This window comes from Podarcis liolepis, assembly GCF_965112155.1.
Source record: "Podarcis liolepis genome assembly, chromosome: 17".
NCBI classification, from domain to species: Eukaryota; Metazoa; Chordata; class Lepidosauria; order Squamata; family Lacertidae; genus Podarcis; species Podarcis liolepis.
The window spans coordinates 2,014,922-2,029,923 of NC_139571.1; the positions used below are offsets into that span (position 1 = coordinate 2,014,922).

Here is a 15,002-nt window from a genome sequence, read left to right on the forward strand (position 1 = left end):
AAAATTTGTATTAGTATTCCCTGTGAAAACCCACTCTTTAAAGCTAAATCAGAGTAAATTGCAATCTGGGGGAAATCTGAATTGCCCTTTGTTGTGCTTCAGCTTTAAAGAGCAGATTTTTGCAGGGCAACCTCCAAAGTACAATATAACTTTTCAGGTACTGAAAGTTGATGCTGACATATAATCAGATATGCCCATTCAGCAATAATGTTCTCTAAATTCACTGCATGTTCAGAGCTAATTTTGTGGGACATAAAGTGACATTGAATTTACTGTTTGAGAACTGTGATCCCAAATTTGTTGAACACAGTGAAATTGAAGCATTCAATTTGCTCATTAATGTTCCAGAGAACCTTGGCCTAAGTTGGGCAATATGATGAATGTTTGTGTTTTTTCTCTCCCTTGGATCTAGATCAGAGGTGGGGAACCTTTGGCCCTCCAGATGTTGTTGGACTACAACTCCCATCAACCTTCTCTCTTGGTCATGCTGGCTGGGGTTGATGGGAGATGCATTTCAGCAACATCTGCAGGGCCACAGGCCCCCACTGCTGATTTACTTTGCCTGTTACCTTTGCTGATGTTTAGGGACATTGCCTGCCCCGCCTCCCTGCTTTCCTCTTCTCTTACATTTCTTCTCACTTTCAGAATCCTGCACAGCTATAGTTGTAGCTGCTTCTTCTATAGCCATGCTATCTCTCCTGCTGGTGGGCATTCTCGTCTACTATCTGGTCTGGGTGCCTGCAGCTTCTAAATAGAACCCACCCAGGAGGGCAGAACAAATGTCAAGCTAAGTAAGTTGAAAAAGCTTTGTCACAGAGATAAAGACGACCGCACAACTTGTGTTTTATGAACATCCAATACAGAAGCAATGAGCTATGAGTCATAAAGCAACTATGAAGCATTTTGTACATGGAAAAGTACTGTGAACCTTTTTTTAAAAAAAGTAACACAAGCCGGAATCACAATCAGACTTGGTCTTGAGCCTGACACCCAGGGGAGGTGGGGAGAGGCATGTTGTCAGGCCAATAGCCTTATTTCCCTCCACTGCTCTCTTCCTTCTCCTGGAGGTGCACCAATCAGATGCCCAAGTGACACAGTAGCTGTCTGGATGACGTGCCACCCATTCATTGTTTTTAAGGACCTCTCATATTTCAGAAGCTTTGTCTACAACCAGCTGCACGAATATAAGACGGGGAATGCCTGGCTTGCCGAAAGAATTGTAGAGTTGGAAGGGACCCCCAGGGTCATCTAGTCCAACCCCCTGCAATGCAGAAATCTCAACTAAAGCATCCATGACAGATGGCCATCCAGCCTGTGCTTAAAAACCTCCAAGGACGGAGAGTCCACCGCCTCCCGAGGGAGTCTATTCCATGGTTGAACAGCTCTTACTGTCAGAAACTTTTTCCTGATGTTTAGTCAGAATCTCATTTCTTGCAACTTGAAGCCATTGTTTCAAGTCCTGCCCTCCAGAGCAGGAGAAAACAAGCTTGTTCCATGCGACAGACCTCGAGATGTTGGAAGATGGCTATCCTATCTCCTCTCACTCTCCTCTTTTCCAGGCTAAACATACCCAGCTCCTCCAACTGTTCCTCATCAGGCTGGGTTTCCAGACCCTGGATCATCTTGGTTGCCCTCCTCTGCGCACATTCCAGCTTGTCAACATCCTCCTTAAACTCTGGTGCTCAGTTGTCACCAACTGACACTGAGCCACTTTGATAGGGAAAGTTTGAGCTCAAATACATACCATTGAAAGAAAAACAAAAAGGGCATTTTTTTCCTTGAGGGGGGAAAGGTTCTCCTTTAGAGGAATCTTTGCGCATTGCATCCAAGTGAAGAAACAAGAAAAGTGCAGTGAAGCTTTTTCTGTCCTATTTGTCTTGCCCCACTGCTACAGTGCATGACTGCGACTCAGTCGTGTTAAATTCATGCCAAAACCACAAGTCTATGTTTGTGGTTTTCCTTCATTTGTTTTATTGCCGCCCTTCACCATAAGGTCCCTGGGCAGCAATTTAGCAGGTCAGACTAGGATACAGCTGCTATCACCAGAACCTCCTTTACACTCAGGCAGACCTGTGCAGAGCTTGTCTGAGACCTGGGGCAGGAGATGTCACCACCTAATCTGATCTAGGTACACAGTAACACTATCGAAGCCTTGCAGTGCATTTTGCCCATTAAGTCCGTGGTCAGCTGGGGTTTTCTGGCATGGGGCGTTCTTGCCATGACAGCGTAAGTTTGGCAGGGCTCCTCAGCCGCCTTTGTCCTCCAAGGCCTGGGGCAAACGAAGCTGGCTGTCTCCACCTCTCTGCACAAGCCTGAACTCGGGATCCCAAGTGGTTTGCTAGCTTCTTAAAAGTCTGGACAAGTGTGCTCCACACAGGGGCAGGCCGAATCATGATGTGGCGGAAGGACTTGCCTCCAAACACCAGATCTGGGATGCAGTTTGCTCTTCCACCTCATGCTGCAGCACGTCTTGCTCCAGGCTCATGCAAGCAAGCCAAGGCACCTGCCACATTCTCTCTGAAAAATATCAGCTTCCAACTCTCAGAGGTGTGTCACTGCTTCACCCCTCTCCATGCAAGTACAAGACGAAGGTGACAGAGCCAAGGTTATGCAGTGCCTTTATTGGAAGATTTGGGTCAGTGTCCACAGGTCAGCGAGACCACCATTTTAAAATTTTATTTTATTGTTACATTTATATCTCACCTTTGCTCCAAGGTGAATTCTGCACCTCTATGAAGCATCTTGAATGTTATTGAAGATGGTGTAAAAAGCAAATAGACAACTTTGGATCTTATATGTCTGCTTGTTTTGCTTTTTCAGATAGGTGTGGTATATCAGGACTGTGGCAGAATTTAACACTTTGCTTCCCCACAATCCTGATCCAATTCAGGGGAGAGTGGGTGCTCACCTGCAAATCTATTTATTTGTTTGTTTTTAAAAACCTGACAAACCTTAAATACACAAATAATATCATTTCTAGTTTGGTGGACCCTCACTTATCAGGAGTACCTAGACAAACAGTATGGACAAGTAGGAGGAGAATGTGATACAAGGAGCAGGAAGAGCGTAGATTACAGATGAAATATGTTTACACAGAGTCTGCTTGGCACCGTCACCTCCCTGGCACATGGGAAAAGAGTATCAGGTTTGCAGTGGCGAGGCCTGGAGGGGCTGCAGGGGTCATGGCCCTGGAGAGGGCACAACCAGGCGCCCCCCCCAACAGGCTCCCTCATCAAGGCGAGAGCTGTGGGGCAGGAAGCCGTGCCCAGGGCCTGGCTCCGGTGGAAGCAGCTTCCTTGTGTGATGGCCCAGCGCCACCCGCTGGCCGCAGCTCCACTCCGGGTCAGGCCTGACCCAGGGGCGGGAGAGGAAAAGAGTCGGCAGCAATGTTGCAGTCCCTCTGCTCTGCTGGGCTCTGGCACATGAGGGAGGGCTGGCAAAGCCCCACTGGGCTCCCTCTTCGCCCTTGCGCGTCCTGCGTGTCACAGATCTGCCCTGGGTGGCGATAGCATACGCTCTGCTGTGGCAGATTTGTGCTTAAAGAGAAAATTCTCTCTCTCACCCACCCACACCAATTTAAGCCCTTTTTGTCTGGAGTGAACGGAAAGGAAAGCAAGGTGGGATTGGCAGGGAAGATATCACAAAGTCATGAGGCTGGAGGCGGCTGCACTCAGCCCTTAATCTCTTCCTCACTAGCTTTCTTTGGAGTCCCCATGCGTGTGAGTCATGCTCCTGCTGCCTCAAATAGGTCAAGGGCCACCTCCAGCAGGCACAAAAGTGGCTCAGTGTGACACGCAGCCTGGAGGAAGTTGCTGGAGCGCTCCAGTGCCTAGTGGGGAAGGGAGTCACCAGAGGAAAGTGACCTGGGGGACTGGGATGCCAGGCATGAAAAAGAGAAGAGAGCAGATCTGTGCAGTGGCAGTTATGTACCCTACATGCACCCTGCACTTGTCTACCAGGATCAACCACCTCCCTTCCAACTTCCAGTGTTTATTTCTCTGCTTTCTTCATTCTCCTGAGTCCTTCATTTCGGCAGTCATCCCTCCTGCAACTGAACTGAGATACTGCTCCATATACGGCCTTTGCCAGCCGGGTGGGTACCTTCTAGGCTGGGCTGATGGAAAGTTGTTATTCAAAACATCTGGAGGGTAGCAGGCTGGCAAAAGCTGCAGTTGTGATTATGTCATTGCAAAGCTGCACTGGCTGAAATTCCCCATCTGTTCAATATTGTTACAAAAGCTGGGCGCTAGCCCTACTCTCTGTCAAGCAATAGCAGGAGTCTGTGGGGTTCCAGGCACTGACACAGGGCCTGTGTTCTTTGGAGAATTGAGACACAGCAAATGGGGCTTGTTCAAATGGGGCTTGTTCACCACAGCAGTGCAGCCCTGGAGTCAAAGCCATCTTTCCAGTCTTCAGCCAACCTACCAAAGATGGATCCTAGTCTTTTATCTCGCCCTTCTTCCCAGCACATATTGCTCAAAAGACTCTCTTTTTGTGTCGCCTCAAACACACACCCCATCACCATGGCAACCTCTGTCTGCCCAGGCTCAAGATTCCTTTTGGATGGGCCAAAAACACCTTTTGTCATGTTAATGGCTCTATCCCAGATTAGTCCCTGACTTGGAAAGAAAAATTAGCCTGTACTTTTCCACCGACCTCCTGTTGTCCCTACAATACTTGGGGTATTCAGTGGTCTGTGTTTGCCTGAGCTTGAGTCTGGACTAAGGATTCTGAGCTCCTGTGTTCTGATTCAATACATGTTGTCCAATCACAGAACATTTCAGGATTTGGACCTCTGCCATTGGCCCTTGAACTCTGAGTTGTGATTCGCAGTTTAGACAGCCAATCACATTGGGAGTGGGAGTGGCCCAGGCTTTCAGAAATGTATATAAGCAGTTGCTTTGCCCCTGTTTCCCAGTTATGTAGTTCCATAAAGGTTCTTGCAGTTCACTGTGTCTTGCCTCATGGGAACCCACCTACACTTCACTTCAAATAATTAAAATCCTATCATTTGGCCCCCCACCCCACCCCGCACAAATCTATAGCAGTATAAAGCCACCCTATACTTCTTCACATTTGGTCTCCTTATGTGTGGTGATTACTATAAGCAGAAATACTATGCATCTCACAGTAACAGGGAGACCGTCACCAGGTGCTCAGTCTGCTGCCCAGAACAACTGATTGTTGGTGGGCACCTGCAACTCCCCCCCCCCGTCACTGATTGTAGCTTTGTTTAAAAAAATGTGTGTGTGCCCTTTTAAATTAGGGTCCGTGATAATTCCCCAAGTGCTTGGTAGAAAAGGGGTTGAAAGTGGATCTCTGCCTGGATGCAACTCATAACACCTAACTAGCACAAATGAGGGAGACACCAAGGCTTTGCCCATAGTTTCACTTGACCTGTCTTTTGATCGCATTGTGTGCGAAATTTGATCGCATCAAATTTCCCCAGGTCTTATTGTCTTTTGTAGTTGTGCCTTGCAAAAATCCAATCTTACCTGCTGAATTGGATCTTATCAGGTGCGTGGGAAATCCGAAGAGATATTTCACTAAACAGAGCTTCAGCTCAGCAGGTGCGCTCAGATTTTCACAAGGCCCAGCAATGGAGCAGCAAGAAAAAGTCTCCGGTCCAGGGGAATTAATCTTTCGTGATCAAAAGATGGGTCAAGCAAAAAGGTGGATGAGCCCTAAATTAAACCAATTTAATTTGCCCCTGAGGAGTCTTGCCCAAACATCTTTACAGTTCAGTGAAGGGAACAGCCCCAAATTTGTGTCAAAATAACTATACAGTTCAGTAAGAGTACATACTTGGCCAAATTCCTATCTGTTCATAACGGGTATTCCCACAATATAATAGGGTTCTCTCCATGGGAATACCAAGGATTTATGGGGGGGGGAGGCTTTATGTTAGGGGGACAGAACCAAGCTATCTGTGGCAGGATTGGTCAGTTAGGTATTTTTATTTACTTACTTGATTTAGGGGGGCTGCTGCCCCTTGGCTACACCCATGCCCCCCTCTCTGAGTGGGTTTTTTGGGAGGGGGTGCAGTTCATCTCTACGTGATTCAAGAGTGTGCTTTTGGGTTGGAATTTGAAATAGCAACCCTGCACGCCTCCCAAAAAGGCTTTTTGCAACCATCTGGCACCTTCAAGTGCAGGCTGAAACTGCCCCCATATGCCCAGACTGTTATTCCTATTACTGAGATGCAGGCTGCTGCTAGGAATAACCCTTGCAGCTGCTTGTTCCCAATCAGACTATAAGAGCATAATCTTGTGCATGCTTACTCATAAGTAACTCATTGAGTTGAATGGAGCTTTCTGCAAGCGTGTCAAGGAATATAGAATAAGGCATCTGAGAAGCACCTGCCACACAAAAAAGCAACTGCAAGCATATCAAGCCAGCACACAGCTTGAGGTGAGAGAAGGGAAGGGCCAGCAGCAGACATTCATCCAGTTGTTCAATATTGTTTTATCCTGCCTTTCAGCACTACATTTCCAAGGTGGCATAAAACCTATTTTTAAACCAATTTACAACAGAACAATTAAGACAAATAGCAGAATGCTCTGGGCTTGTTTAAAAACTAACCACCGAAAGCTTATTCAAAAGCCATTAAAAAGCCGATTTTGTTGTTGTTGGCATTCATCTGTCTTGAGAGACAATGGAATGAGTCTCCAGGGGTGAAGAGGAACCGCTGGAGAATCACAGCGCCTGCTGTGGCTGCCGAGACTGGTAGCCCGTAATGCTGCCTCCTACATTGTATTTGCTGTGCTAGCAGCACTGAAGCGACCTTCATGGGTCACAAGCCTGTCTGTGGCAGTGTGCAGGGAGGTCCTGGGCTGCTCAGAGAAGATCAGCTTAACTGATGTGGCCCAAAGGAAAGCAGAGCAGTACACTTGGCACCAGCTTGGCTGCAGGAGCTGGCACAAAACTCAGGAAAAAATAACAATTTTTACCAGACAGATAAAAACCACCCCACTTTATGCCAGGTAAGGAAATAAGTGAGGGGAGCATCATAGGCACCAGTGTGCCAAAACCACAAAAGGCCTGTCTCAGGCTATTATTATTCTTAATAATTAAATTTATATACCACCCTATACCTGAGGTCTCAGGGCAGTTTACAAGATAAAATTACTATGTAAAAACACAAACAGAAACAGCCGAATAACCTCCCCCACAATACACAAAACAGTTAAAAACAATTGAAAACTATAAAAATAAAAAACACATGTCTGTGCACCATCTGAATATTCCAAATGACGCATCACAATCAACCCACCTTTAAAATGTGCTTAAACTGGCTACTTTTATTTTGAAGAAAAAGTGGCCACAAGGCTTCCTGGATCTGGATTCCATGCCAATTTCTGCCTGAAAAAAAACCCTGTTTTAGCTGCAATTTGTTCTGAATTAGCTGTTTGCTAATTTCAGGGCAAATAGCAGCTGAGAAGGGGAATGTTTTTTTTTAAAGCAGACAGCTGATGCAGAACCCCAGCCAGAACATCTTCTCAATTTAAACACTTTTAAAAGGATGCATAAACTGATCAAACTGATCAAAACCATAGAAAGTTATTTTAAAAAATGGGTTTATTGGAGCATGTCATTTGGCTCTGCTCCGGAGCTGGATTTTCCATGTTACATCTTGCATCTTTCCTTCCAGTTTCTGAGCTGAAGCATCTAATCACATAGCCAAGCTGAAGATGTACCTTGCACCTTTGGGAACAAGAGATATCCATGGGGCAGGTGGACTTTGCCCTTAAACGTCATTGCCATCCATGCATTGTGAATCTCGAGGCTGGAGACCTATGAACATATCAGTGCTGCAGGGTCTTTCCTTGGTCCTAGCAAGCTTCCTCCTGCTTGGCCACAAGGGATTACTTCCCAAATGTCGATTCATAACCAGCATTTGCTACTGCGGAGGCAATGGCTATGCCAGGTGTGAGGTAGTTTTGGCCCTCCAGATGTTGCTAAACTGCAACTCCCATGCTTGCTGGAGCTGGTGGGAGTTGTACTTCAGCAACATCTGGAGGACCAAAGGTTCCTCACACCTGGGCTACAGATGGATGGCGATGCTTTCATAGAACCTGTTAGGACTGGTGGTCCAGGGGAGGAGGCTCCGTAGCCAAATTAGCCACTGAGCAGGCAGGCTGAATGAGGAAGCCAGCAAAGCTGAGGGTGTACCGGTGAGCTGGTAGTCTCACAATAGCTTAGGATTGGCATCAGAGCTGGCACCAGGGGTTGACATTGTTGGGCACCTGCTTAGGCCCCCCCATCCAAGCAAGGAACCCACTGCACTGACCCCAAAGCCCTGGGGCTATGCCCCTCCACTTGCTGCTGACCACCTTCCCTCTCTCAGCAGTGAGAAGAGCAACCTTCACCTTCACCTGCCTTGCCTTTTCCTTTTGGACAAGGCAGAAGATATGGCCCAAAGGGAGAGTGGCAAGGAGCACCTCTCTCACTGAGGGCACGTTCCCTGCAAAATAAAAGTAAAAAATGAAGTGGACACATTGGGCCACAGTAGACAGGTACATGCACAGGCATTTCACCACTACACCTGCTGATTCCCACAACGGTGTTGCTGGTCAGTGCTAGTCAACTTCCCCGAAATAGCTCTTCCCTTTGGAAGCTCCTGTTTCGGAGGTAGGAGGCAGAGCCATTGCCGGGTGATCTTGCGCCCCTGGCAGAACCATCCAGATTGCGCCCCCCAGCCACTGACAAGTTAGCTCTTCTTTCCACCTCTCCTCCAACCCCGCTCCCTTCCAACTATTCAATTCACCCTCTATTTAAAACCATTTCTTATGAGGCAATAATTGATATTTATATTTATGGACATAATTTTAGCTGATTTTGCCCCCCCCCATTGCCTGTGCCCCTGGTGGGGGCCCACCTCACCATCCCCTAGTTACGGCCATGGTAGGAGGGGAATATGGGGGTGGGGAGAGATGGTTGCCACCTGAGTCCTTATGACAACAGAGCTAATTTATGCACATGCACACGATTCCAGAAGCAGGTATGGGCTGAGGCAAGAATGAGTGGCACCTAAGCCAGGGTCAGGCCAATGTGGGTGACCACTTTGAAGTGCTTTCTAGCTGTACCTGCTGCACAGTTTGCATTTCAGAGTTGGGGAAGGTTGCCCTGTGCTGGGAATTGAGAAGTTCTCTGAAAGGTTTGCCTTGTGTCCCAGAGAGGAGAGCAAAATGAAATGGATCTAGGCAGCCTAGCTTTTGCCATTGGAACAACCTTTGAACAAGAAGGCTTGCCAAAGAATCCTCTCCAGGAGCTGGCAAGACTTATCAGCACGCCCACGAGACCAGATTCTTGAAGGTGTCCAGGGTCCAATATGGCCCCTTGCTTTCCTTCCTAAATAGGGGGTGAGCCATCTGTCACTACAGTTATGTCATCTGCCCACCTTCTGGTTTGGTACTGCTCATCTCAGCCCATTAGAAGCCTAAGTCTATGTGTTTCTCCTTTCCCACTAAAGTGCATCTAGAGGGACATCAGTCTTTTTCGAACAATGGAGAAGGCATGGTTCTCTAGCTCTCTACCATTTTATCCTTAGGAGTTTGCTGATGCAGTTTTCTTGTACGTAAAAACAACAAGGTGTATTGATTCATCTTAACAACTAATACAATAACAACTAATATTATGTATTATTATGAATTAATCTGCTTCATCAGATGCACAAAGTATTATCCTGGATGTGTGTGTGTCTGTGTGCATGTGTGTGAAGTTTCATGTTGCAGTCTCCCTTTGAAGTTTGTTCTAGGAAGGACACTCAAAGAAAATAAACTTCAAAGACAGGCTACTGTGTGGAATTGCAGAATTATTACACTTTATCAAGAGGTTCAGTGCAATTACTTGTGGACTTGATGGAAACATTTTTTTAAAAAAGTGCATTATATTTGTAATTGGCTTGCCAATGCCACAGTGTCTGTGTCATGAAGACCTGTTCTGTGAATTACTACCATTAAGTACTTAGTCATCACTCACAATAAATTTTCACATTTCATTTCCCTTTAGACATTCCTTTTTTGTAAGTCCACTACTCCTAAAATTATTTGTGTGTATTATGTACTAATATCAAAGCAGAGTGCACAAAACCAGTGCATTTGCTGACAGTTCCTTTCTGGGCTCAGTTGAAGGGGTTCACAGCAATGTTCATAGCCCAAAGCAGGGCCAGCAGGAGACGTTCTGGTACCTGAGGCAAAGCGTCCCCGCTGCCACCCACCCTTTTCGTGCTGCCACTGTGCACTTGCCTCTCCCTCCCAGCAGCAAGTCTCTTTCTTTCTTTTTAATTACCAGCCTCACATAACCAACATGTCTAAGTCTGATAAATGCATGAAGGGGTTAATGCCACAGAGTAAGCGGTCCTGCCAGGCTTAGCTAGGTCATTCTTTGAGAAAAAGCCCTTGCAGGGCATCATCATCAGGGTAGGACTCCTCCAGGAAATGCCCTTGCAGAGCCTAGCTAGGGGAGGGGCAGTGGCACCCCGCCCAGGTGTTTGTCTTTTGTGTTCTCCTTTGTGGTGACTTACTGTTGGTACACTTTGGTGAAAGAACCACAGCAGAGATTTAAAATCACAAAACATCCAGCAAATTAAAGCATGGATATCTAGGCTGTTAGACCTTTAAAATATGCCCAAATTCTTTCCAAAATAGTCCCCTTTTCTCCTAGCATAAGGAAAGACCACACATTTGATAAATAAAAAAATGGTTTACTTACAAACTCTCCAAAGGTCGGGTTCATGTGCTTTTCTATACAGCATTCAGAAAACACAGGCAGTAGAACTTTGCTTAGTTACAGTGGTGAAAGTGCCTAAATTATTGGTATAGGAAGACATTAAAGGCTTGTAAGAGTCATGTGTTTTAAGCTTAGAGTAACCAGCTCAGACCTCTTCACACCCTTAGCTTCTCAGGTAGACTGGGAGGGAACAATAGGTTTTATTACCTTCCTTCCATGGTGAAGGGGAATAAGCTAGCTAAGCCTGGCAGAGCAGCTTACTCTATAACATTAACCCCTTCATGCATTAATTAGACTTAGGCATGTTGGTTATATGATGTTGATTATCCCACATGTTGGTTATATGATGTTGATTATCCCACACTTAAGCATTGTTTCAGTTGTGGTAAGGACACAGTGAGTCACTTGTTTCACAGTAAATAGTGAGTATTTTGAGAAAATTATAAAAAGAAACAAATGTATCTTGAGAGACCCTCTGTGTTCTTACCACAGCTGAAACAATACTTAAGTACATGTAACTGCATTTGTTTGTCTCATTACCCTTGCCGCTCCTTTGATAGACAATGTTAAAGTTTAGATTGCAAAATCTGCTGAAGTTTAGATTGCAAAATCTGACTTACATCCATCCATCCATCCATCCATCCATCCATCCATCCATCCATCCATCCAGTTAATACCCTCCCCTCCTCCTGAAGGAGGAATGTTATTCTGTCAAGTCTTGTATGCACCATATTGATGAACTTACCATCATCCTCACCACCTTCATCATCATTCCTTTTGTGCAAACCACACCTGGCAATTAATAAGCAGGAAAAAGGGTGTCTTCTTTCCCATTTTGATGACAGCTGTCACCATGCAGGAAGAAGGGCCTGGAGGGAGTGGGCAGTGCCAGAAGAGAGGCAAGGGAGCACATGGCCCCCCAAAGGAGATTTCCCCTCACTTGCCCCCTGCCCCAATTGCTGGACCCCTGTCATTAAGATATACTGCTATTTTTCTTCAGAGGTGTGTGACGCAGCCAGTGGCAGACCTACATTTCAGGGGTCCTGAAGCTTGACCTGTAATGGAGGTCCCTTTGCAACCAGAAACAAGGCCTGGGTAACCACTGTTCTCTTCTACAATGGGCTGTTCTTTTAAAAAACAACTATTGCATCTCAAATTTTGAATAAAATTACTGTATTATCTCACATGTCAAAGTGTGAATAAAAAATCCTTATGCCTTATACCGTAGTTTTCTTGCCTATGCCTTATAGTTTTCAAGTTATGGGGCAGGGGATGAAAATTAGAGAACTGTTACATTCATGCATGGTGCATCATAGAAAGATTTGAGTTGTGCCACTCAAGTTGGTTCTCCTAGACCCAAAATTGATAAACATTGTGGACTAAAGTCTCTTCTGGAGCCCTCCAGGATTAGGGCCCCCCGAAGCTTAAGCTTCATTAGTTTCATAGCAGACCCACCCCTGGGCACAGCTCACCCACCCAGAACTATACTTTGCTTTTCCTGTGCCCTCCCCCAAAATTATCTTCCTGTTGCAGTGGCAGAGTGTTCCCCACTGGGCAGGCAAGTGTGTGCCAGGGCACTCACAGTGCGCCATGGGGGCGGGGCACACCTTGGGGAGGGGGCACACCGCCGGACCGATCCCCACCCTCTGGCCAGCTGGCTTTGAGGGGTGCATGCATGGCACCCTGTGAGGTGAGCAGCACTTTGTGAGACTCAAAAGAAAGGCGTTGGGCTGGCAGGGCGCAGTGAGCTGTTTGTGTCCTTCTCAAGCGCCCTCCAGCTGGAAGGGGGCTGAAAAGGACACAACAGCTCACAACTGCCTTGTGCAGCTGCAAAACTGTGCCCGGGGTGGGGTGACGCCCCCCCCCCACCTCGTCCCCCCTACACCTCTGCTCTGTTGCTGCCATGGCTTTTTAAGAGGGAGGTGCTGACCCAAGAAGGCTCAAGACCTTCCATGTGAGACCTGCGGTCAGGCAGCTCCCCCTGCTGGAAGAGCAAGAGGTTTGTGCAAACAAGTTCTCTGACTCCTCCACCAAGATCTCAAGCACCTCGTCTCCTTCTCCCTCTCCGGCTCTTTCTCTTCCTCTGTGCCGTTCACAACCCGCACCTGGAAGACTACTAAACTGCAGGGGGCTTCTGCCCATTTTTTCAGGTGACCCATTTGTGCTTGTGGCGATCCGAGCGGGGGTCCTGCATTTCCCCGCCCCACCTTTATCTGTGGCATCCATCACGCTGCCCACGATGGGAAATGGGATGCAGGAATGGGTGGACCATTCTGCTGATGCTCTGGGGCCGGGTCTCTTCCTGAGGAGTTGAGGCGGGTGGGAAGAGAAACACGCAGCCTCTGGCCCCCGAGAACAGCAGGTCCCCAGCTTCTGCTGCTTTCTGTGCCGCCTCTGCTGCTTCCTCTTCCTTAGATACCAAGTTAGCAACGCTAAACCAATCCAGAGCCCCCCCCCCGCCTTCTCCCCCCTCTGCTCTCTAGGCTTCTCTCTCCAGCTCAGCTTTGCTTTCTCAGCCATGAAGACCCAGAAACTCGGACATCTCTTGCTGGGCTGCTGCTTCCTCCTCCTGGCAGGTAAGGGTCTCAGCCGATGCGCTCCTTTCCTCCAGTCGATGGCGATGGGCTTCTCGGGGAGCTGGTAACAAAGCAAGGGGGCTTGGAGGGGAGGCTCGCCTCTCCTTGCCACTAACGGAATCTGCTGAGATGGATGCAGCTGGATGAATTCGCCGGGGCTGTGCGAGGCTAGAAACAAGGAGGTCATTCTCCAACCGTGTGTGTGCGTGCGTGTGTGTGTGTGTGTGTGTGGGCGCGCGCGCAATTGCTGGGGACTTTACAGGCATCTCTGTCTAGATATCTTACAGGGACTCGGCACGTGCCTGTGACCAGACAGCTTGCGGGTCGTCGCCCCCCCCCCCTTTGTAAACCATCCTCTAATGCTGTATCCTGCATTCCCCCCCCCCCGCCCCGGCTTTCATTGGGAAAGGATAAGACTCCTTCTTCTTGGCTTATAGTATAAAGTGAACCAGTGAGGAAAGCTTTTGTTTCAAGCTCTTTCATCCGATGGTTTAAGCACTGCATTTATTTAACAAAATTTATATACTGCTTGATTGTAAGAAAACCTCCCGCTGTTTAAGAAAATTGTGTTTGTGCGTTCCCAGAGGTGCTTTGGGTTCTCTTCCAGGGGATGTCCGGGTAAAGTGTCCACTGGGATCATAGTCTGTCCTGAGGTTTTATCTCTGGCTTTTAGAATGGAGTTCTGAAGTTTAATTCTCACTCCACGGAGGATGGTTGTGGTGCTCAGCAGTGCGTGAGAGATACTCTGCATATGGTCAGGGCCAAAAAATTAATAATTCTTATTTTCCATACCACAGCATCAGAAACAAAGAAGTCTCAATTCAAGCGTCGGCGGAGTTGAAAGACAGGGTTCTGAAAGGGAGGGGCTGGAAGTCATGATTGTGGAGTTCTGGCTCCCTTGCCGTATCCTGTAGGCTCAGGGGCCCTTGCAACAATTTACTTCCCTCTTGTTGCATTCGCACAACTAGAAGCAAAGGAGAACAGCAGGACTCCTCTCCCTCTTGCAGAAATTGTTGGCAGATGGCAGCTTTCCCACTATTAAAGGTGTCTCCTTCTGCTCACAGGAGCTGCTTGTGGGCGTCGCGTTGGGGCACCTGGCTGGCCTCTGGAGAACAGGATGCTTTGGCCTGATCCAGCCCAAGAGCTCTTCTTATGCACCTGGTCATTTTTATACACACACAGACATCACACACCGCTGTGCATCTCTTTGACACAACTATACGCAACTGAACGGAATGCATAGGTCTTCCTCCCTGCTCTCTGCTGCCATGCTTGTGGCAAAGTTTAGCTTGAAAGGACTCCAGGACAGAGACGGATCTAAGTTATTGCTCTGTGTCTGTTACTGTTGTTGCTCTTTTTTACCCACCCTTCACCCTAAGGTCCCTGGGAATGTTACATCAATTTAAAATATGGTTTAAAACTCTTTTAAAATTTACAATTAAAAATTAGAATCACCCAAAATAAGATGGGCCCTGAAAGCGTCGAAGGCATTCACTGAAAACTGTAGACTCCACTGACTACCAGTCTGTTTCCGGGCACATTTCAAACTGTCCTGGTTATGACCTAAAAAGCCTTATATGGCTGAGGTCCAAGCTATCTGAAAGACCCTCTTCCTTCCTACGAACCTGCCTGGGCCTTGAGCTCTTTGTGGGAAGTTCTTCTCTTGGACCCACCCCCCTCACAGGCACGCTTGGT

The 15,002-nt window shown here is 47.4% G+C and overlaps 3 protein-coding genes across 5 annotated transcripts in view; 2 read left to right on the forward strand and 1 right to left on the reverse strand.

Moving 5' to 3' along the window:
• Positions 1 to 15,002, forward strand: part of LOC310696722 (intercellular adhesion molecule 2-like) — a 167,864-nt gene that overhangs the window by 12,442 nt on the left and 140,420 nt on the right. Inside the window, exons 6-7 of one of the 3 annotated variants that reach the window (XM_083482615.1) lie at positions 646 to 791; positions 1,560 to 2,710. In XM_083482615.1, coding sequence (XP_083338741.1) covers positions 646 to 755 — 110 coding nt within the window. In that variant the 3' untranslated portion in view covers positions 756 to 791; positions 1,560 to 2,710. Of the gene's footprint in view, positions 1 to 645; positions 2,711 to 15,002 lie in introns of those variants that run through there. The other 2 variants (XR_014520694.1, XM_083482616.1) reach the window with 2 other exon arrangements.
• SHFL (shiftless antiviral inhibitor of ribosomal frameshifting) overlaps positions 1 to 15,002 on the reverse strand; it is a 216,422-nt gene that overhangs the window by 5,427 nt on the left and 195,993 nt on the right. The gene's annotated exons all lie outside the window — the stretch shown is intronic.
• The window catches only part of ICAM5 (intercellular adhesion molecule 5), a 38,424-nt gene continuing 36,167 nt past the window's right edge, over positions 12,746 to 15,002 (forward strand). The window contains exons 1-2 of the mRNA XM_083482470.1: positions 12,746 to 12,881; positions 13,248 to 13,307. Coding sequence (XP_083338596.1) covers positions 13,250 to 13,307 — 58 coding nt within the window. The 5' untranslated portion in view covers positions 12,746 to 12,881; positions 13,248 to 13,249. The remainder of the gene's footprint in view (positions 12,882 to 13,247; positions 13,308 to 15,002) is intronic.